We start from the raw sequence: 22,696 nt of genomic DNA, 5'->3' as shown, positions 1-22,696 counted from the left end.
TATGAGTTTTACAAACTTCTCAGCATAATGCAGAAGCCAGAAATTACACACTGAGCTCAATGGCTCTGAAACACATAACCTGTCCATGATCTGAAATGTATATTTGGTTGTATAGTTATAATGCAATCTCTTCCATTCAGAAATGTCTGAATGGAAGAGATACCAAATATGCAAAATACCTTTTTTTAGGTTTTAGGGTTTCTTTGCGGACAAGACATTGTGGGCTCCATCTTGCGCCACCCTTAAACCTTATCCCTAAACTTATTTGAGCTTGTAGATCAGCTATTTGAACTATTTTAAAAGGTTTTTTTAAATAGTAAAAAATGGCAAATAAGTTTAGGGATAAGGGTTAAGGGGTGGCGCAAGATATAGCCCCTCGTGTTTGAGGAGCTATAGTCTATAGGTTTCTATGTCAATGCTATCGATCCTGTGGAGCTACCAATTCATTCGCCCACAATGACTTGTTCCTTAAAGAAAATATGACTGATACAAATCTTAAAATATAACGTTTTATTGTTTTTTAAGTTTCTGTTTAGATTAAAGGACGACTTCACCACTTTTCAACTTATCTTCATATAATTGGTCCACACTAATGTTCATGATAAAATACCATAAATTCTTTCTGCTCTGTCTGTCTCATAGGAGGGCTGTGGGCAGTTCCGAAACCCGTCCACCAGTGACATCATCGTTAGGTTGATTCTTTTTTCAAATATATTTAGATTTGTATTATCGTGAGAATGATGGCTTCCATTTTCACAATGCAACTTTTCAGGAATATGCAGTTGAGCTTGGATTCCCCATCGATGATGTCACTGGTGGACAGGTTTCTGAACTTCCCACACAGACTGAGGAGGAAGAAATGGCGTTATTTTACCATGAACATTAGTGAAATCCAATTATATGAAGATAGGTTGAAAAGTGGTGAAGTGGTCCTTTAAGAGCGGTAAATTAATGTTTCTTTTACAACAACAAATCCTCAACTGAACTAATACATTAAACTATCTCCCAATATAAAAGTGCTCAGAGTGATAAACAATTTAGTCATGACCACCTTATTCAAACAAGTCCAGATGTGCAATTCAAACTGAATAGAAAACATATTGAGCTGAAAATAGCAGGTCTACAAGTAGATCTACTAGCGAGGCAATGCAAGCTTGTAGATCTGCTATTCTCGGCTGTACAACTAAGTATAAATCGTGATTAACTCTCTCCTAAGAGTTTGACAACAGAGGAATGTAAAGTCAGATTACATTTTTAAATGTTTATGATCTCCAAATCAACTAAATGAGGAATCACATTGTTTTTTTTAATTGTGTGGGCAAGTACAATCTTTCTCCACATGGGCAATATGCAATAACACATTTAAACAGACTATACAGATACATAACAAAAAAATATCCTTCACAGCATCTGAGGTAAAAATGAAAGAATTCAAAAAAATATTTTATAGTAAAAGTAGATTAAGAAACAAATAAGGCACTCAGACATGTCTAATAAATATTTGGACATAAAATGCCTACAGTCCATCGGTGTTAAAGCTATAATCCAGAACTTATTTTAATGAATACAATATTATTTTATTCTCCCCATTGTACTTATTTCTCCCTATCCTTCCATTGAGTAACTTAGTGTTCAGACTGGCAGCCCAAATCCGATTTGCGGCCTATCCAGATTGGAGTTACATTGTTTTAATGCAGTCTGGACTGGACAGCAAAATAAAACATGGGAACTGATTTTTAATAACCAGATTTCAAATCACATTCCATAGCCTTGTTCAGACTGCATAAAACCAAAACGACTCCAATATGGATTTGGGCTGCCATTCTGAACAGGGTCTTTAGACTCTGGTGTCGGGTAGAACACCTACCGGTCGAGTCGACAATGTCAAAGTTATAAGATTGGACCCTAGTTTGTATTGTAGTTCGGACTTCATTGCATGCAACAGACATAAAACGTACAGAAAGTAGCTTTACAATTACAATATGCATGTTTTATGTCTCTACCGATGGAGCTACTTTCAACAATGTCGGAACTATAATAAAGATTGCAGAGCATCTAGTGTCCAATCTAATGCGCGTCTGCTTCAAATAACTTTACTGATGGTGTCAACCAGTAGGTTATCTGAGGATCAAAAGAGGCCACGTACATCCACATACCATTTAAAGGCAGGTGCTGAACTTCAAAGGATGCAAAGATCAAAGAAAAATAAAAGTTAGCTTTCTCAGAAAGCAAACCTTCAATGACTTTTTGCCAAAATGGGGGAAGTTGTGCCAAAATAAAGTAATTGAAAGGAGCTACAGTGTGCTGCTAACTTTAGCTTTTCTTTAATCAGTAGGTTTCCTAACTGATGCCATGATCTACAGTTTTCAATGGATGTGACTACTGCTGCAAATGTACTAGTTATATGGTTTTAACATACTCAAAGCGTAAAGAGGGGCAAAAATGACATTACATTTGTTATAATAAGTCCCAGATTTTAGCTTTAATAAAAAAAACATAGTTCACCTGAGAGAACAATTTAAAATTCACATATCAACGGCCATAGTCGTTCACTTTCTGTAGGGCCACAGCACTCACATCGAGGGCATCTTCATCGGGCAGAAATTCTCTCAGTAAGAAAGACAGGAGCATCTGTCAGGGAAAGGGATGAGTGAGCCAACAAGACAGAAACATTTTTATATCATTTCTGAGGAAGTTGGTTTTGTAAGAGAGAAAATATTGCAAATTGCATGAATGAGATACAATCAGGGAAAGTGACAGAATTACATCTGTATCTCACTCTACAAGGATGGATACTCACATAAACCAGTCTCTTGTTTTCATCTCTGTCCTGAAACAGTCTGAAAACGGTTTCCATATCCAACCTCTTCAAGATGAGGTAGTTGGAGTCTAGGATAACACAGAAAACAGCATGGGCAAAGGATGCTTTTATAAATACATGTTTACAGTTTCATTCTATTAAACCAGGTGGTTTTCAAATGGGTGTGGTGACACGCAGGGGTCCTTGAGAGGTATTATTGCTATGTGTATAGCAACAGGATTTCTTTTACATTTTTTTAATACAAAATTGAAGACTTTCTGAAAACGTAGGTTAGGATTTAGAAGGCGTTTTAGGCGCCTCAGGTCTAACAGACTTGAAATGACTAAAATACAAACACAGTTATAAGCGTTATACCAACAACAGGTTTCAATATCCCCATTGCACATATATTTCTCGCCTACAACTTTTCATAGTGCCTAGGACAGAATCATGTGGTAGAAATTGTATGGATCAATGTCAATAGCATGGTGCAACGCTGAAGAGCGGAGTGTTATGGACCTTTTGGCTACTGAAGTGAGATAATTGCAGATGTGATTAGCGAAGACATAGCAATGGAAAGTTGGGGCACAACGGCGCCACTTCCGTGCCATTTCTGACTTGTAAGTTAAGATAACATCTTCATACTTCGTCGCACAAATTTATTATCATTATTATTCCTTCAATTTTGCTAGTGGTGTACTGAAAACAGACCACAAGGATTTTCCATGTCTCCTAGCAACAAAAGAATGTTGAAAGCATCTTAGGGGCGGCGGTGGCTCAGGGGTAGAGTGGCCGGATGGTAACCGCAAGGTTGCCAGTTCGAACCTGGGCTCCCCCAGAGTTAGTGTCAAAGTGTCCTTGAGCAAGACACTGAACCCCTAATTGCTCCTGATGTTCAGGTTAGTGCCTTGCATGGTTTCCGCCGCCATCGGTGTGTGAATGTGTGTATGAATGGGTGAATGTAATGCACAATCTATGTAAAGCGCCTTGGATAAAGGCGCTATATAAATGCACCATTAACCATTAACCATTAATCTTCTTAAGACATGAGGGCTAGCGTACATTTAGAACAGATGAGCTGATGGGCTCTGTCCCTTGTCTCGTCTTTCTCCTCGTCGGTGCGGTGCTGCCTAGATGGTGCCGGTGAGCCACCAGGCCACTGCTTCTCACGCAGGTTGTCGATATACGCAGCCATCTGTACTTCTGTTGGGTTCATCTTGCTTAGAAAGGAGTTCACCTTCCTATTAAGAGGAATATATCCGTTATTGAATCAAAAGTTCTGGGATTAGCGAACTGTGAGAGAGATAAAAATGACTTTAAATTAGCCTTACTTTTTCAAGATGGGCATAACAGGCTTCAAAATGGCATCAAATATGTTCATGAGGATGGAATTGCCTGGAAAACCAATAAAACAATAAGCATTTATTGAAACTTTACTGGATAATACTGTATGAAGACAACAGTATGAATATTGTGACTGAATGCTGAACAAACCAGATATTTCCTTCAACAGGTCAAATATGGCTTTGGTGGCTTCCTGTTGCTCCCAGCTGGCCTGGCTCTTCTGCCCCGGTGGTTCGTCCCCTTTTAGCAGAGTCCCATGATCCTTCAGCTTAGTCCTTTTCAAACACTTTCCACCCAAACACCGCCATGACGGGCTGTCTGTGCTATCCATCAATGAGTCCCCATTTTGTGTGCGTTGGGATGTGATATCTGAATCGGTTTGGTCTTCATCATGGCCGAGTTTTATTGAGGCCAGAGCCTCCTGTGATTTGGACCGGGTTAATCCTTTTATTATCGTTTTCAGAAGAGAGGTTCTGGGATTTTCTAAATCCTCCATCTCATCTCGAGAACAGCTTTCATTAGTTGAAGAGTCCAAGCTAACAATAGCTTGTGGTTCCTTATCAGCCTCTCCCACTGGCGGTTCTGAAGTAGGATCAGTTTGGGAGATAACAATAGCTGGGATTGCAGCATCAGTCACATCGAAGCACTTCTCATTTGAGGCCTCAAAGGATTCTGCTGGTGGAGTCGTAGTCTCTGGACACGCAGGGCTCATTATGCCATCTAGATGAGAGCTGTGAGGCTGTAAAGAAAACAACACAAAAAAGAACTTTAAGACATTCAATTCACAGCATACAAACAACTTAACAATTCAATTTCCAACTTGATTTCCAACAGCCCTCCTATGAGACAACTGTGATTGCCTACAACCTTTATTAAATAGCTGTGGTTGTTCCTTTAGATACTGCAGTTAAACCTTTATTGATACCTGTGGAGACAATCCAGGTGTCGTAACAGCAACACACACACACACACACACACACACACACACACACACACACACACACACACACACACACACACACACACACACACACACACACACACACACACACACACACACACACACACACACACACACACACACACACACACACACACACATATATATTATGTGTATGTGTGTATGTGTGTATGTGTGTATGTATGTGTGTGTGTGTGTGTGTGTGTGTGTGTGTGTGTGTGTGTGTGTGTGTGTATATGTATATATATATATATATATATATATATATATATATATATTCCTGTTCTGTGTATATAATATATGTTCTTTTTATGTGTATATACAGTGTTGAAATTGATCTCCTCAAAATCACATGATAAAGCAGAACCGTGGCGTGGTTTACCTCATCTTCCTCGTGTCCTGGAGTCAGCAGGTACGCCAAGCCGCTGAGAAGTCGCCACACGCCACTATGTCCTTCTTCTTCGCTCAGCAGTTTGTCCAACGGGCAGAGGAACTGAAAGACTGGCTGGCTGTGACCCATCACACCATCAGCAACCACCGTCTGTACAGCAAACGGACAAAGGTAATGAGATCTTCTAGTCAGTGGTGGAAACTAAGTACATTTATCTTCATTACATATTTTGAGGTACTTTTACTATGCATGAGTATTGCCATTTTATTTACTACTTTATACTACGTAAATATACTTTTTACTCCACTACAATTATTTCACAGCTTTAGTTACTACCGGTAGTTATTTTGCAGATTTAAATTATTACAAAACACATTAATCAGACAATCTTCATTAATACAAGGTTTCATGGGGTGAATAATTAATAGGAAAAAATACTTTTTTGCAGTGAACCCTTTACCCTTTAACCACTTAAGCCCTATTTTGTAGTTTAGCGATTCGAAAACAGGCAATCTACAAGCTTGTAGATCTGCTATTTTCTAAACATTTTGAAAAACATTAAGTATATTTTGACTTGTACCGGAGGTATGTCTTGAACACTGTCCATGTGTTATGTGACAGCTAACCTAACATGAGTCTTGTACTCATGGAAACGTTTACCTGAAGGAAGAGTTCCACTGAGGCTCTGACTTCATCCTTGATTCCATCACGGACCACCTCCTCTGTGCTTTTTGTCAGCTCTAATATCAAAGGAAGTTTGGTGGAGTCCTGAAAATGCAGCAAAGCATGACATTTAACATGAGCATGCTGTGACACAGAGGACAATCAATATGGAGTGAATTATTTTTTCATACCATCTGTAATGGAAATTAAAAATGTAACACCCCATATTGATCTAATTTATGACTGTGGTATACATCACATTCCAAACGTGTTAAGCAAGTTTTGAGGCTTGTTTACATAAAATTGCTGTCTTGTGCACATCCCGGGATAGACGGTAAGGAAATACTATAAAACGGATAACAAGAATGAAACCCTTTTTGTGCATGTCCGATTGTCCGTGCATGGTGTAGTTCATATTTTACTGTAACTACAAGTTTATTGTAAGATCATGACGAAATTCATTGAACAGTTTAGTACATTTTTATGATTTTTAACTACTGAATAGATCACTCATATTATAATGAAGTTGCTGAAGATTCTAAACCCGTTCTAAACACCCTGTCAGAAGTGGCTCCCAATACTGTGACTTAGCTGTGAAATAAAAGTTGAGCTCAATGATTAACTTAATGGAAACGTTATGAGCAGGAGGAGCAGCCCATAACCGTTGCGGTACTGCCATCGTACTTCACACTGAAAAATGGCCATGGGTGCAGATTTGCCGAGTTAATAGTCTCACTGAATGTGGGGTGAGGGGGAGGCGGTGAGAGGGAGGGGGGGGGGGGGGGAGTTATTAGCCTACCAAATAAGCTCTGACAAATGACCAATCATCTACTTCCATTACTGGCGCTGCTGGGCAAGGGTTATGGGTTGCTTTAAGCCATGCTTATATACTTAGTTGTGCGTGGGTGTCATGCACTGAAAATAGCAGATGTGCTATTTTCAGTGCGCAACACCCACATGCAAAAAAGTATAAATTAGTCATTACTTCCTCGCGACTCCAGGTCAATCACTAAGCAAAGATTTTTTTCCACTCTCTCTGCGAGCACAAGGAAGTAAAATACAACATTTGCATGTACATGTTTCAATTACGGTTCTTTCTCTTTAGTTTTTCCTCCTTTCCTTTTAACTTAGAACCTCTGTGTGTCCGACAGTAAATGTTTTGCATCAACAACAACAAAGTAAGATGTGTAATTGTGTGAACAGGTACAGTACGTAATTTCATCACTGTTAACAATGTGCAAATTTGCATTTGCAGTATTTAGGAAGTTTGAAAAAAGAAAAACAGGGATATTCACACTTTGGATTACATCTCCCAAGTTAACTGACTGAAAAGAAATGTTTCTATCCAAAAGTCTTCATCTCTGAAGATGCTGTCGGAATAGAAATGTTCTTTTAGTCAGTACATTGGGAGCTGCAGCCTTGTGAATTCTTATTCTGCACTTGGATGTGTTTGGATGTGCACAAAGCTACTCTACTGTGCCTAAAAATATGTTTTTTTATGCCATTATATACCTCAGTACTTGGAACAATGGTCTAGTACCTGCCACAGTGACTGGCTATGAACACTGTGTGTGTCATCTCTAACCTGCCATCTGTTGCGGAAATATATAACATCCATATAGGTCTTCTTGATGTCCCAATGGAGGTTCTCTTTGTTGTCCTTTTCCTCCAGGTGAACAGTGAACACCATCTCCTCATTCTGCCACTCCGCCTACAGTAAGGCACAACAGAGGCAGTGGTGGAAACATTTAATTAAATGTATTTAATCAAATAAAAGTATCAATATCGCATTTAAAGTTTCAAATGTATAATAATCTTTTCAGAATAGCCGATCTACAAGCTCACAATGTGTCGCATCGTGGCGCATTATGAGCTTGTAGATCGGCTATTTTCAAATGGCAAAAATGTATATACGGCTAAAGTGGTTAAATGTATGTTTGGTAATAGTAATCAAGCCTGAGGAACGTCTCACGGCCGAAATGTTGCTCTCCTAAATAAAAAGTTCTCTTGAACCAGCAAGTGGCAGTGTGCGAGTCTATTCTCTCCTACCTATATTGTAATAGTAATCAAAATCTACAAAGTAAATAGTAATTAAGTTTTTAATATTTGGATTTGAGATGTAATGAGTAGAAGTAAAACAGAAAATTGGAAATACTCAAGTAAACTACAAATACTGTACAGTACTTAAGTAAACATACTTTCCACCACTGAACAGAGGGACAGACAGACACCACTGAACAGAGGGACAGACGGACACCACTGAACAGAGGGACAGACAGACACCACTGAACAGAGGGACAGACAGACACCACTGAACAGAGGGACAGACAGACACCACTGAACAGAGGGACAGACAGACACCACTGAACAGAGGGACAGACGGACACCACTGAACAGAGGGACAGACAGACACCACTGAACAGAGGGACAGACAGACACCACTGAACAGAGGGACAGACAGACACCACTGAACAGAGGGACAGACAGACACCACTGAACAGAGGGACAGACGGACACCACTGAACAGAGGGACAGACGGACACCACTGAACAGAGGGACAGACGGACACCACTGAACAGAGGGACAGACAGACACCACTGAACAGAGGGACAGACAGACACCACTGAACAGAGGGACAGACAGACACCACTGAACAGAGGGACAGACGGACACCACTGAACAGAGGGACAGACAGACACCACTGAACAGAGGGACAGACAGACACCACTGAACAGAGGGACAGACGGACACCACTGAACAGAGGGACAGACAGACACCACTGAACAGAGGGACAGACAGACACCACTGAACAGAGGGACAGACAGACACCACTGAACAGAGGGACAGACGGACAGCGCTATCTCAGGCTCACACATTCACACACCATCCAGGAACGTTGCTGGCTGGTGCAGCGGTCCCAGCTGCATTAACGAGCACTCGAGACATTCCACACCTGTCACAGTGATTCGCGACTCACATGAGGGATGCTGAGAGCCCAGCGGCCGACGCGCCACATTTCATACGACAGCTTGAATTCCATCATGTCCTCCTGAACGCTGGTCAGGTACTCTTCCAGGTCACTGTCATCCTAATGAAAATCAAGACCCAGGTCTGTCACGTTTCATTAATCATCACATTAACATTCATGAAATTTGAAAACTGGTTGAATTAAATTCAAGCCAGGGTCAATGTTTCCGTCCGGCTGGCCTGCTGTTGTTGTCAGAGGCTATTATTATCTAGTGGAATAAATGTCTAGATATCTAGATAATTACTACATTAAATATGATAGATATATTGTAATTAATGATTTGAAAAAAGAAATACAAATATTCTTATATTATATATTTATTTTAACAATGGCCTTTTAGCAATTTAACAAAGAAACCATCATAATAAATTAAAGTAAACTTCAAGTAGACATGTACAACATGAAGGTCCATCAATGAATTCTGTGGTGGTGTGCAGTACAGCACACCAGTCTATATTTTCTGTAGTTGTTAATTGATATAAATGGCTTCTCTATACTGAAACACAACATTCCTGGTCATATTATTAAGCGGTTGTGCAACTGTGTAACACACCATCTTTCATGCCCTAGATGTGCCTCAATGGTGCCCCCTACTGGTAGAAATGTCCAGCCAAGTGTACCTCATGTGCACAGATGTTTGCTCTCAAGGAAACGTTACGTCATCACTCAGTGTCCAAAATGTTCACTTCAACTCTATGCTTATGCTGGTCACTAAAGTCCCTCTGGCCTCTTCCTCATATATTTGTAAAGTCAGTCAAGGGCAAGAGTTTTTTGTTTTTTTGAACCACTGACCAACCACAAAGCACACTCTCAAGTTGTTTGATTTTCAGGGTAGCCATTCATTTCAGTGCGGTATAAAAATCAACTTGTAGAGACTTCCTTGAGATAGGTAAGCCAACACACTAAATATAATTATTCCAGTAAGTGTACAAATTAAGCCATAACAGAAGAATAATGAACATTAATTGTCTCCAGTATGGTCCACATGGAACCTCAATGTTGGGGTATTTTTAGTAATACAGATTTGGAAATAGTTCAAAGGGGGTACAGATGTGGGGGGAGGTTCTGGGTTTCCACAATTAACTGCTGAGCCCTTTGGAAGGGTACTACTGGGCCCAATTCAGCCAGACATCTGTGATAGGACTTTTAGACCCCTTTGGAACCATCTGTCACAGCCAGCCTCCTTCTGCCTCTGAGAGCTAATCTAATATTTAATCCATGTTAGTGCACATTACACCACATCCTGTTTACTGTTAAAGAGGGCATCTTGGCAAACGTTGAATTAGATGTCTAGTTATTTATTTATTCCTTCCAATTACGTTTTGTTATTATGATAATAATAGCTTCCTTGGATCTGGTGTGTTTCTACTCTGGTCTGCTCTGGAATACAGTACACGTTGAAATGAATTTGAGTGTTTGAGTGTTTGTATACTTTTTGTATAATGTCTGGTACCTTATATATCATCATCATCATTTTTCGACCACGGTCGAGATCATGGATTCCACAATGCTACGCCAGACTTCCCGGTCCTTCATTGCCACCCCCAGTTCCTGCCTACTGAAGCACCGGTCCTTCATTGCCACCCCCAGTTCCTGCCTACTGAAGCATGTGTCCCTAGCGATGACATCAGGGAACGACAGCTTTCTACCTCTGGTCCGCCCTGAGGCAGGACTCCAGAGAAGGGAAGATATAACCTCATTGTCAGCTCTGTAGCAGTAGCCGGCAAACTGGATCGGACCAGTGAAGAAACACGGGGAAGGTTGCCGTATATTAGATTAGTCGATGGGTGGCTCTTTCAAGACAGATTTTGCGCTCTCATTAGAAGGCGGGTGTAAGTGCCATCCAACCGATTCTCTTGTTTCTTTGAAAGTGTCCATGTCTCGGAGCCATAGAGAAGAATTGGCTCAACGGTCGTCCTAAATATTTTTACTTTTAACATTTTACTAAGCTGGGATGACCAGATCTTATGCATGTCATTGCTGATTACAGGCTGACCAGGCCATACCCTTCCTAGTTTGAAAGTCCTTTTGGGAAGAAGATATATATGAACCCAAATACTTGTAGTCATCAACACGTTTCAGAGGAGTGTTGTTAAGTGTTTTTATAATGTGGTTATTGTTGGATTGTTGTTGTTGATGTTTACGTATTCGTACTCGTTGAGATAAAGACCAACACAGTTGGAGGCCTGCTCAAGAGACTGAAGGAGAGCCTGAGCATATTCCAATGATTGACTGATAAGTGTGATGTCATCAGCGAAGTCAGTGTCGGTTCGGTATATATAATGTTATATAATGTATAATGTTTTATTGTTTTCTATAATAGCGCTAGTCCGGAGTCTTAAAACCTCTAAGTGAAGTTGCAATGCTTTAACAGAAATTTCTCTAAAAGAGAGAACCAGCAGTCACGGAACTCATGTTTTAAGGCACTCTTAATTTATTTAATTGTTGACATGGTATGCTGCAGAGCAGCAGCAACAAACTCGTTTCGGCGTTCAAGCCTTCATCAGCGCTGTCTGCTGGAGACACGGGAAGTGTCACATTATATAGTCTCCCGAGGTGAGACAACTTCCTCTGTCCCGTGCAGACACATGAACACACAGCCAACTTGTACCAAAAGTGCAAATATTCAGCAGTTCAGACAGCCCTTAAATCATAGACATCAAAGGCCTTAAATACATATATAGGAATTAAGGCAAAAAATATCTGAGTTTTTTTTCTTGTCACATATAAAAGTCCCAGAAGTTATAGGTATACATATTGAAACACAGTATACCATGTCAACAATTAAATAAATTAAAAGTGCCTTAAAACATGAGTTCCGCGCACCCGGTAAGAACACTCAAGAAGTTTGAGACTGTTTGGAGTTGTGTGGGCTATACCTTGATAAGTTGCAATGCTTTCCCTCACCAGATTCCCAATGTTTTTCCCCCAAACGATTTACTATAGTCTATGTACGCAGAAGATAATGTCTGTGGTGTTTGTCCACAAACCTAAGAGAGTTTACCGTTTTGTCCAACAACATTTCAACAACTACTGTATTCATTAGAATGACTCCTGTTAATACAGTATCTCAACCATGAATTCTCATGCCGTCATTAGCCGTCTACTGTAAGTAGCACTAAGTCAACTTTTTTTTAAATGAATATATACAATCTGTATAGTAGATTATGGTAATACAATAGTTTATACAATTGGAGTCGTATTTTGTCTCCCTGTTCTGCTATTGAGACCTTTAGATCGTAACAAAGGTCATGTCTCTCCTATAGACACAGGATCAAGAACCTTTAGAACCTTTAGATCGTACCAAAGGTCATGTCTCCCCTATAGACACGACCTTTAGATCGTACCAAAGGTCATGTCTCTCCTATAGACACAGGATCAAGAATTTTTTGACCTGATGGTCAAGATTCAATTTATCCCCTGAGTAAGCACACAGTGTACATAGTGCAGTTTTAATATGAATTGCATGTGGTTCAAACACTGTCTTGTGAGCCCATTTTTATTGATCCAAAACCCAGTGCAGTAATTCCTTATATGCCGTAGTAGGATCCCATGGTGGAAGCAACTTCAGGGTTAAGCCTAACGTACACTCTGTAGTACGACGGTATTACTTGCTGAAAATACCTGATTTTAAGTTAACAATGCATTGCATCATCTAGGTTAGAAAAATCATCATCACTAGAATTTTCCCACAGCATGGGAGTACCACTGAATACAAATAAAAAACGTCCCGAATTGTATGGGGTTTTTTTCTTCTTGCAATTCCAACTTCAGACCTGTGCATTATGAGCTTTAAAGCTGCAATCCGTAACTTTTAGGTCCTACTCGGAATTCAAACCCGGGTCTCCCGCATGAGAGACCAAATCTCCTCCGTCAAGGGGCAATCCCCACTTGGCCAGGGGAGATATTGTGCTTATAAGCTTGAGGCAGTTCTATTGTACTTATCACACCAGTAGTGTCCTACCCAACACCAAGGTCAAAATGTCTCTATGGAAAAGTAGAGACTGAGAGGTAACAGGTACCGTCGCCCATAATCCATCTCGCCCTCATTTTTTTTCCGCCGACGTCACGCCGACCACTCGGTGTGGTGGTTCTTGTATTCTTTATTTTGTTTTACTGAGAATAAGGTTAGAAATAGGTTTAGATAGGCACTGTTTTACTGAGGTTAAGGTTAGGAATATGTTTAGGTTTAACCATTTAAGCATAGTTTATTTAGGTTCATTTGGGAATACCATGCTGAGCAGTTCCGCCAGCTGTACGCCTGGCATGAGTTGGTAAAAGGGCGACTTCGTTGGTATTCGACTGAGAGACCACCTCCTCTAACCACGGCAGACAGATGTGCAGCTAGTTACATTGTACTAACATTATCTACCAATGCCATTAAGACCTGGGGCCAATTAATTCTACAAATGCCTTAAAAATCAGTAGTTCTGAAACTTTCTCGTAATTCGTAATGTTTCAAAAATGTTCAAAAATAGCAGATGTACAAGCTCACAGTTTATTGTATATCTGCCATTTTATAGCCAATACTAAAATCTAAAATGACAGATGTTTTCCTGGTTTTAATGGATTAAAATATCATTTTACTCATTAAAAAAGGTTCCGGATTGGAGCTTTAATCTCGCAGTTATGTTATATGTTATATTTTTTTTCTCACAAATGTGAGATAGATTCATGACATGATGAATGAGAAATGAAACCCTCAGGATTGTGTTATATTTTGTCAGTTGAGGAAATGTGCTTCCACAGTTACCTGCTAAACATTCTGACTGAAATGTGCTTCCACAGTTACCTGCTAAACATTCTGACTGAAATGTGCTTCCACAGTTACCTGCTAAACATTCTGACTGAAATGTGCTTCCACAGTTACCTGCTAAACATTCTGACTGAAAAACAAAGAAAGATGTTCCTACATCATCGGAATCCAGGTGGCTGTGGAGAGAACCTTCTCGGCTACATCCGCTGGACTCCACGCCGGCCAGGGCCCGCATCATTAACTCCTGTTCCACCTTCTTCAACTTCTTCTTCTTTGCTCTCTTGGATTTCATCTTATCCAAAATTTTTGACCATCCTTCCTTCAGCTTGTTGGCTGAAATTAAAACACGCCACATGCACACGTTATATATACTGTGTATATGTCAATATCTTTGCCAGGCTAAAAGCGAACAGGGAGAATACTGTATGTTGGATCGTCCATTCGCCATGGATCAGACTAACATCAGAGACTGGCCTCACTTCTAGTGGAGATATATCCATGACACTCTCTAGCGTTACATGTTTTTTATTTTTTATAGATTTATTGGTAATGTATAGTAGAAACACTACTATTTTTATCTTATTACTGTTGGGAGTGTTTAAGATAATTTTATTCCACCTTTAGCTCCTTGGAAGTATTTTGTTTTTATGTGTTTCATGTTATTGTATTTCTTTGTTACAAACTTCCAAAACCAAATTGTGAGATTAATAAAGTCGTTTGAAGGGCTGCTCCTACGCATAGAGGTAAGCTAATAAAGCTAGAGTCACAATAGCTTCACAACACTCATCAGATTACTGTGCAACTTTGTGTGCTTGCTCAGCTATCCATTCTTAGAATCCCATTGAACCATTTCTCAAACCATGCTAAATTGTGCTGACTCCACAATGATTGCAGAGATTGGTCGGGATGCCATGGTCTGCATTAAACCAGGCTCCATTAGATGCAGTGTGGTCCCAGCTTCATCTACCGTCCCACAAGGTTTCAAAATTAAATCCACTGTTATATTAGTCTGTGTAAATAAAACGAAGACACACCTTTCTTCCTGGGTTTCTTCTCTTTGCAGGTGGAAACCTCTGCTCTCTCTGCATACCTAAAAAATCCCCAAACATAAGACAGGCACAGGCTTGTCTTTTAGGACAAAAGACGGTTGTTACAAACAAGTGCAATGTTAATGCATCGCTTGTTAGTATTATGGCAGACAGCAGATTGTAGATGGATGACAGCCACTCACGCTCCACTGCTCTCCTCTTCCTCATCTTCCTCCTGCGAGGACTCAGAGAGTGGCTCTGCCCCGGCACCGCAGAGCTCTTCCACACAGCCTTTGGAGGTCACGCTGTCGAGTTGACTCAACACCAGCTGGTTCAGATTGTCCGGTTCAGACAGCCATGAAACCAGCAGGTCCAGAGCTGAGGACAACAAATACGAAAATAACTGACAACAACATGACATACTGTATATCCCAGTTGTAAGCTAGATACATTCACATTTATCTCTGCCTGACATGGCACCAGAACAGTAATAATAGCACATGATGTCAATGTATACTATTTAATCGTTTAGAAGACGCTCTTATCCAGGGTGACAAAGTACAAGGTCAGATAAATATGTTACAAATAAATAACATTTGAACATCTTCAAGATGCACTTTGTGTAGGCCTGTGTATTGAGAACAGTCCAATTTTGAATTTAAAAATCAGCACATACTTATGCCAGTAAGGGACATTTTTAACAATATCAGAATCAGTTAACAAACCATTGTGTAAATTTGGTCTGGCTCTGGATAATAAAAAAGTACTGAAACGGAGTACACTTGTACTGTGTGCATTGTGAATCTCTAGCACCAAGCTGAAAGTACAAAACACTGTTGCTGGGTCACCAAAACAAAGGACTGTCCAGCTGGTATGAATGTTAATGTTTTAACCACAAGCATTTAAATGAAGTTGTAAAACCTGTTCCATGGTACAACATTCCCAGAAAAATGTATTTTTCAGCAAAGAATTGCAATAAAAAACTACAATAGATAAGAACCATAATGTAAAACCAGGATACGTGCTCTAAGCCCGGACAATAATTTACTAAAAGAATAATGGCAGTTAAGAGTCCATTTTTCCTCCCAAACTTACACAATTCAGTGATGTACTGTAATTTTTGTATGTCTTTATTTTTTTAAACAACAGGTGTGCAATGTGGCAAAAGAACATTAATAGAGAAATGTTTCTGGTCGTACTTGCATTTACAATGTTGAAGGATACAATGAAAGTAAGTTTGTTGAAATAAATGTATCACACTGGTGAAGTTGACATTCTAGTGCTCGCTTACCCTTTAAGGCAACGATCTCATTCAAGGCACAGCGGTTGACATCTTGTCCCCGTAGAGACTCTGGGAAAAGGTTACGAACCAACGCCTCAGAAAAAGTCCTAAGAACAGCCACCTCTTCTGCCCTGGAGCTGAACAAAGGCTCTCTAAAGATAACACACAACCCCCCCCAAAAAAACAACGTATTAATTCACAATTCCCTATTAATCTTTCATTTGAATCCCGTCTTTCAATTTAGTTTCTCTTCAGGGATTTTCACATGTCCTCCTCACGATAGAAAGATAGGATTCAGGTGGAGAAAGAAATAAGCAAAATTGCCCATTATGATCAAATAAAATGCATTGTCAACATTTGCATCCAAGGGTAGACTTTTATTAAACCCACGGGGACATCCGTCTGTTAGTGTCTGGCTATCAGACAGCAAACTGTCTCTCCATCTCTGCAAAACTGAGTCCATTCTTTTTGGGTCTAATCCCAAACTGAAGAAGTCTCCTGGGTTTACAATAGTGGTAGGTGACTTTGAAGTTACAGCCAAGGGATCCATTACTTACCAGGCAGGGTATATTTAGGATAACAAGCCTTCAGGATAAAGTATGGCACAAAAAGTAGTTTCAAAAGTAGGTCAAAGATCACACTTTCTATCTCAGAATATCCAGCCAGAAAACACCCTAAAAATCCTGGCTGGGGCTCTGGTACAATGTAACTTGCCTATGCCTGTACATCTTTTTTTCTATGAGCCTCAAGAAGAAACTTAAGACCTCCCAAAATAAATTGGTTAAAGTGATCCTAAAGTTGCATCCTAGAAGTCATCTTCTCCCTGCCCACTTCACCAGTCTGGGGTGGCTTAGTGGAGGAGAGAGATTCAATCCCAATTCAAAAGGATCGTTGCCCGATAATATGACCTCATTTTAACCAATGTACTGACCCCCCCCCCCCCCTGTCTGTCTGTCTGTGTTTTGTATTGTTACTCCCTGTCCCCTTTCCCCAAAAGGACCACAATGGAAACAAGCCTGCCAGCTTTCTTGTGTCTGTATCCTTTTGAATACATTTTCAATAAAGTGTTCAATCAATCAAACAATCCAGTTTCAGATTCACCCAGCTGGTGGCTGCTCAGATGATCATGAGTGCTCGGAGCAGGGACCTGCTACTAGGGGTTAGGTGTCTTGCTCAGGGACACTTCGACCGGGGTTTGAACCGGGAGGCCTCTAAGCCTTACAGTGAGTTTTAACCGCGGGCGAGCATCGGCCGACACATCGCCTAATCCCCCAGTATCGCCAGAAAAGATTAATTCTTTTTATATTTTCGGGCGACGTTCCTCCGCCCACTTTTCGACTCTCGGCCGTTCACTGCTATCTAATAATGCACTTCCGGAAAATTGGTAAAACTGTGAGAGGCCTCCCCAAACCTTTTTGGCCATGCACCACCATTAGACTTTTCATGTCACGCACCCCCTATAAGGCACTCGTGCACCACAAGGGGTGCACACACCACAGTTTGGGAACCACTGCGTCTAACAGATTGCATCTCAAAAACTACTGGCTGGATTGTCATGGACAATCTGCACAAAAACAGTATTTTAATTATTTTTACTCCACAATAGGGAGAGCATGCATAGTGTGCAATAAGGATGGGAGTTTGGTCAGTTCAAATCGTTTATGGTCAGGTGGATATAATGAGCAGCACAACCTCTAGACTTTATTTTATTGGGCTACGTTATTGTGATGTCCTTCCACATGAAGAATACACACACACACACAACACCCACCAAGGCCAATGTCATTTCGTTATTGCTTGCTTTTGTCCAAGGGCCTTTCTATGATTTAGTTGTAATGTAATTTTATTTGTATTTTTATCTAAAGCACTTTTGTAACATTTTTCGATAAGAGCTCTATAAATAAAGTCTATCATCATTATTATTATATGATGACTCACACATTCAAACGCTTAGAATGTAATCAGCCATTAGTATTTCAGTGTGTGCCGTAGGTCAAAAGATACAAGCCAATAAAAGACAAGTCCTTACAGTAAGTGAATGATTCATAGAAGATGATAAAATAAAACAATAAGGGGTTTATAGAGTTGAGCACAGTAGTCCGAGCCCAGAGTGCCTTCAGCATCTGCCTGATCTCAGTGGTGGAAGGAGTACCCCGATATCTTACTTCATTAAAAGTAGCAATAGCACTATGTAGAAATACTCTAAGTAAAAGTCCTGTATTCAAACTTTTAAATTACAAAAGTCAAATAAAAATATACTTGGAAGTACTAAAAGTAAAAGTACTCATTACACAGAATGTCCCATTTCACAAGTGTTTGTCAAAATCTTTCGAAAATAGCAGAACTGCAAGCATTTGAAAATAGCATAAGCTCACGACATGAAGCTTACATTGTGACACATTGTGAGTTTGAAGGTCAGCTATTTTTGAATGGATGAAGAATAAAATGCGGCATACATGTTTTGTAATAATGATATGAATCTACAAAGTAACATTTAAATAAGGAATTCAAATAATTGTAGTGAAGTAAAAAGTACAATATTTGCCTCTGAGACATAATGGAGCATTGGAGAAAAGAAATTGTACATTTAAGTACAGTACTTGAGTAATGTACATAGTAACATTTCACCAATGGTCTCACCTGTCAGACTGCTTGGCATTGTGCAAGTGCTGCGTCAAGATACGAATACAACCAACGGAGGCCCCACAGACATCCAGGTCTTTGGCCCTGAAGATGACTCGATCTATGACAAAGTCAAACTCTCTGCTCAGCACCTGGTGCAGGGGCTGGTCCTCACGGAGTTCTGGGACACAGTACCATGGGAGAACGAGCTGGGTGTATGCGCACTCAATCACTGGTGGGGAAAGACGACAAACCAAATTTAATACAGTTCATAACTTCATATAGAATAACAGACTTGGATTCAACCTTTTTAGTTTCAAGGACCCCCAGTTTGATATGAATTCGATACGTTTTTAATTTTTTTAATCTTGGGGAACAAGTCTACATTGTAAAATCCTCAGTACAGTTACAAACCCATAAGGGTCACTTTGGTCCCATGGTGGTCCCAGGACCCGACATGAACAGTGGTTTAGACTGTAGTCTTTGAAGCCATTTGGAAATGACGGTTATCCAAATCATCAAATGTAGTAATCTCAATAAAGGAAAAAAATATATATAGCAATAGAAAAGTTGCTAAATTAACACAATTATAGACTTAATTAAACTCTAAAGATATATCAACACTCCAATAAAAATCTCAGACACAAATCAGTGTAAATGACGTGACTGCAGGCTCAGCGCCAAGGGAGAGCTATTAGGATAAACACACTCAACCACTGGAGTAACAAACACTTCAGATGTTTTGAACACAATAATAACTGCAAGTTGTATGAAACACAGAGCTGTCAAAATTGTTTACAGTGCAGGCTTCAACCATTGTAAATAATCATCAGAGGTGATTCCTGGTACAAAACAGTCTAACCGTCTAGCTTTTTCTCAAGTGTGAAACAAAACCACTGAGCCTTGTCAGATACGCAAACTGCCTAGATGGTTTCCTGTTCTGCACAACTGCACAGCAAAACCCAGAGTGAAACTCTCCTATAGATGGGGTGGGGCTTTTTCTCCCCAGATGCTGTAATATGATCTCTGTGTGCAGCTGCCTCTAGCCTATAGTCTATACAGCATATGACCCGCTCAAATGTGTCATCTCCAAACAACAAAGATTGCTGATCAAACGAAACAACCAAAAAACCACTTCCTCGTGTCACTTCTTCTTTTCATAGATGCTAGTTGTTACACTATATTGTAATGTATGTTGGTTACTTTATGTTTTGTTATTTTGATGGAAATCGACTGTTTGCTTGACCACGAATGCCAAGAATGTTATTTGGGTAGCATATGGTTTAAAAAAGACAGATTCTAAGTTTGATTGATGTTTATGTGACATATCATTTACTTTTGCAGCACTTGATGTTTTATTTGCACTCTACTTGAAGTAACAATTCATTGTTGTTTGTTGACTAGGATTCGTGCCATTTACTCTGATGTAGCATTTGCATAGTCGCTCTGGATAAATCTCTGCTAAATGCCTAAATTGTAATTGTAGCTTTATGTTCAGACATTCAGTCATAATCTAAAAGCATAATTCAACCTAACTCAACAATCTGAAAGAAAAAATCAAAACATCTAGTGTTTTTATACTGAAGACAGCATGTGACGAATATTAACTGTACTGTAAACGTGACAAATGTTTACTGTGCACACCACATAATGCATGGCAAATCAATGTGTACAGTTGGAGGCCATCGATATTGTCCTTTTCTTTTTGCTGAGGTTTGCGTGATCTGCGCAAAAGGACAGTTAACCCATTTTGGGCGGGAACCCCTTTTGGTGTTTTAAACATTGTTATAATTTAGCTATTGAAAAATAGCAGATCTACAAGCTCATAGCGCGCCACCGAGTGGCGCGCTACGAGCTTGTAGGTCTGCTATTTTAGAAAAATCGTGAAAATATTTATTTCAGAAAACTGGAGGATTTAGAAGGATTTTTTAAAATTTTGAGGTCAGGTCTAAATGGGTCAAATGATAAGGGACAATATCGGTGGCACCCAACTGTAATGCATGGCAAATCAATGTGTAGATCAAAAAACAAACTTCTAAAAGCTGCTGCTTAGACCCACCTTGCTGAAGAGACTCTTTAACATGAGGATACTGCAGTTCCATTGATGTTTCAGTCAATGTACTTGTATTTGTACCGTCAGGGACATCAAAACCCTGACCCTCCACACTGTTCGCCTATAAGGAGAGAGAGATAAAGCTATAAAACAATTCAATTAGAGCGCACCCATGCACATGGTGCAACTGAGACATACAGTAATAAGAATTAGGGCTGTCCCCTCATAGTTGAATTAACGATTACAAGATTCTGGGCATGTCAGAATAGGTACACATTCTGCAAAAATAACCAATCTACAAGCTCACAATTGTGCACTTTTCTGTCAAATAGATTTGGTGTATAGACTCTACACCAAATCTATTTGACAGAAAAGCCAAACACTCTACTCTGTAGAGGGATATAAATGGAGGGGAGGGGACAAAGTACAGAACCCTGTACCCCATCATGTAACTTTGGGGCTTTAAATGGTCGGTTGTTTTGATCTAAAGTAGACCAAGGTTTTGTTAATTGATTAGTCGTTTTTTTTAATGCCTTTTCCATGCACATTTCTCTATAACCCTTTACTGACAGTCTACTTTGAGTTGGCTACTTTCAATAGCCAGTTACCGTTGTAAAGTCCTATGATGACTATAGTCACCAAGGAAGTTCTTCAGTTGAGGTAGTTCTGTGAAACAAATCCAGCCTGAGGCTGTTTTGTTTTTGTTTTGTTTTTTTACAGATGTTTAAGTTAAGAAAATGCACCTCAGGCTAATAGTGACAAGGTCATACCATCATCATTCATCAACTCTCCTGAAGTATGTGAACATGTATAGTGAACATGTATGGTAGCCATTGTTGTGGATTTGTTCACAAAACCATGGAGATGACAAATAACATAGGCTATTTAGCCTATGTTTTGTAGCTTGTAAAGTAGGCTAACAACATGTAGGCCAGTTAAGTATAGTCTATCAAAAGTAATGCCATACTGATATTGAATGCATAGCTAAACTGACTGATATGTGATCCATACTTTGCATAGCTAATGCAGTGTATAGAATGCAGCCATTCTGGGCTAACTTGCAAATCATCGTACAGTAACATGCAGTTTCATTACCTGGAGTGATTTTTCATCAACCACATCGTCAGTTTGGGTGCTGCTATTCTCCCGACAGCTGTTTTGGAATATCAGTGGAGTTGAAATGCAACACAAAATGCACAGCAAGTACTGGGTCAATATTCGTCCGCAGTCTGTCAAATAACAACACAGTATACCCAGAATCATGGCCAAAAAAGACCATCGCCATATGTACATCTTCTTTTCCGCTTTATAAAACACACGGTTTACAGAAATCATTATATAGTCTCAGCAAATCCCAAGCGCCTTCGTAGATCCACATTTTGGAGAAAAGGATAAGAATCGTTTTATTCTGGAACATGCAAACTCCAAAACACCGAGAGGAAAAAGGAGGGGAAAGTAATGTGGATGAGGAGTTGTGATTGGCTGTGAACTGTCTGCTATTGATAATAATACTGTGCCATCTGCAGGTTGTAGTGAGTTGACACAATCCTGAAATACAGGAATGTCATTTGGAGGGGGGGGGGGGGGGGGGTAATGAGTTGGGTGACAAAAGATGTAGCCTACAGATATAAAGAGTTCAAGAATAACAAATAATAAAACTTGTCTTTACACGGGGAGTGTCGTGTGTTTGTGTGTGTGGGGGAGGGGGGGGAGGGGGTCGACTTTATTTGAGGGCATTTGGGAGAATGAGAGAATGGGGCATCTTTGC

The 22,696-nt window shown here is 39.9% G+C and overlaps 1 protein-coding gene across 1 annotated transcript; it reads right to left on the bottom strand.

Moving 5' to 3' along the window:
- Positions 1-495: 495 nt before the first annotated feature.
- On the bottom strand, positions 496-22,386 carry LOC306923342 (uncharacterized protein). Its single transcript, XM_079501390.1, has 16 exons — positions 22,024-22,386; positions 20,935-21,049; positions 18,894-19,107; positions 16,263-16,405; positions 15,175-15,349; positions 14,978-15,033; positions 14,101-14,276; positions 9,137-9,247; positions 7,745-7,870; positions 6,157-6,264; positions 5,488-5,646; positions 4,295-4,883; positions 4,132-4,195; positions 3,863-4,041; positions 2,801-2,889; positions 496-2,631 (listed from the first exon to the last, which is right to left on the bottom strand). The coding sequence occupies exons 1-16, from the start codon at positions 22,261-22,263 to the stop codon at positions 2,533-2,535; spliced, it is 2,643 nt and encodes an 880-aa protein (XP_079357516.1). The 5' UTR covers positions 22,264-22,386; the 3' UTR covers positions 496-2,532.
- Between the last annotated feature and the right edge of the window lie 310 nt (positions 22,387-22,696).

The sequence above is a fragment of the Electrona antarctica genome (genome assembly GCF_951216825.1).
Source record: "Electrona antarctica genome assembly, chromosome: 1".
Lineage (NCBI taxonomy): Eukaryota > Metazoa > Chordata > Actinopteri > Myctophiformes > Myctophidae > Electrona > Electrona antarctica.
The sequence above is the reverse complement of the archived record's forward strand: the minus strand, read 5'-3'. Positions and strand labels throughout refer to the sequence as shown.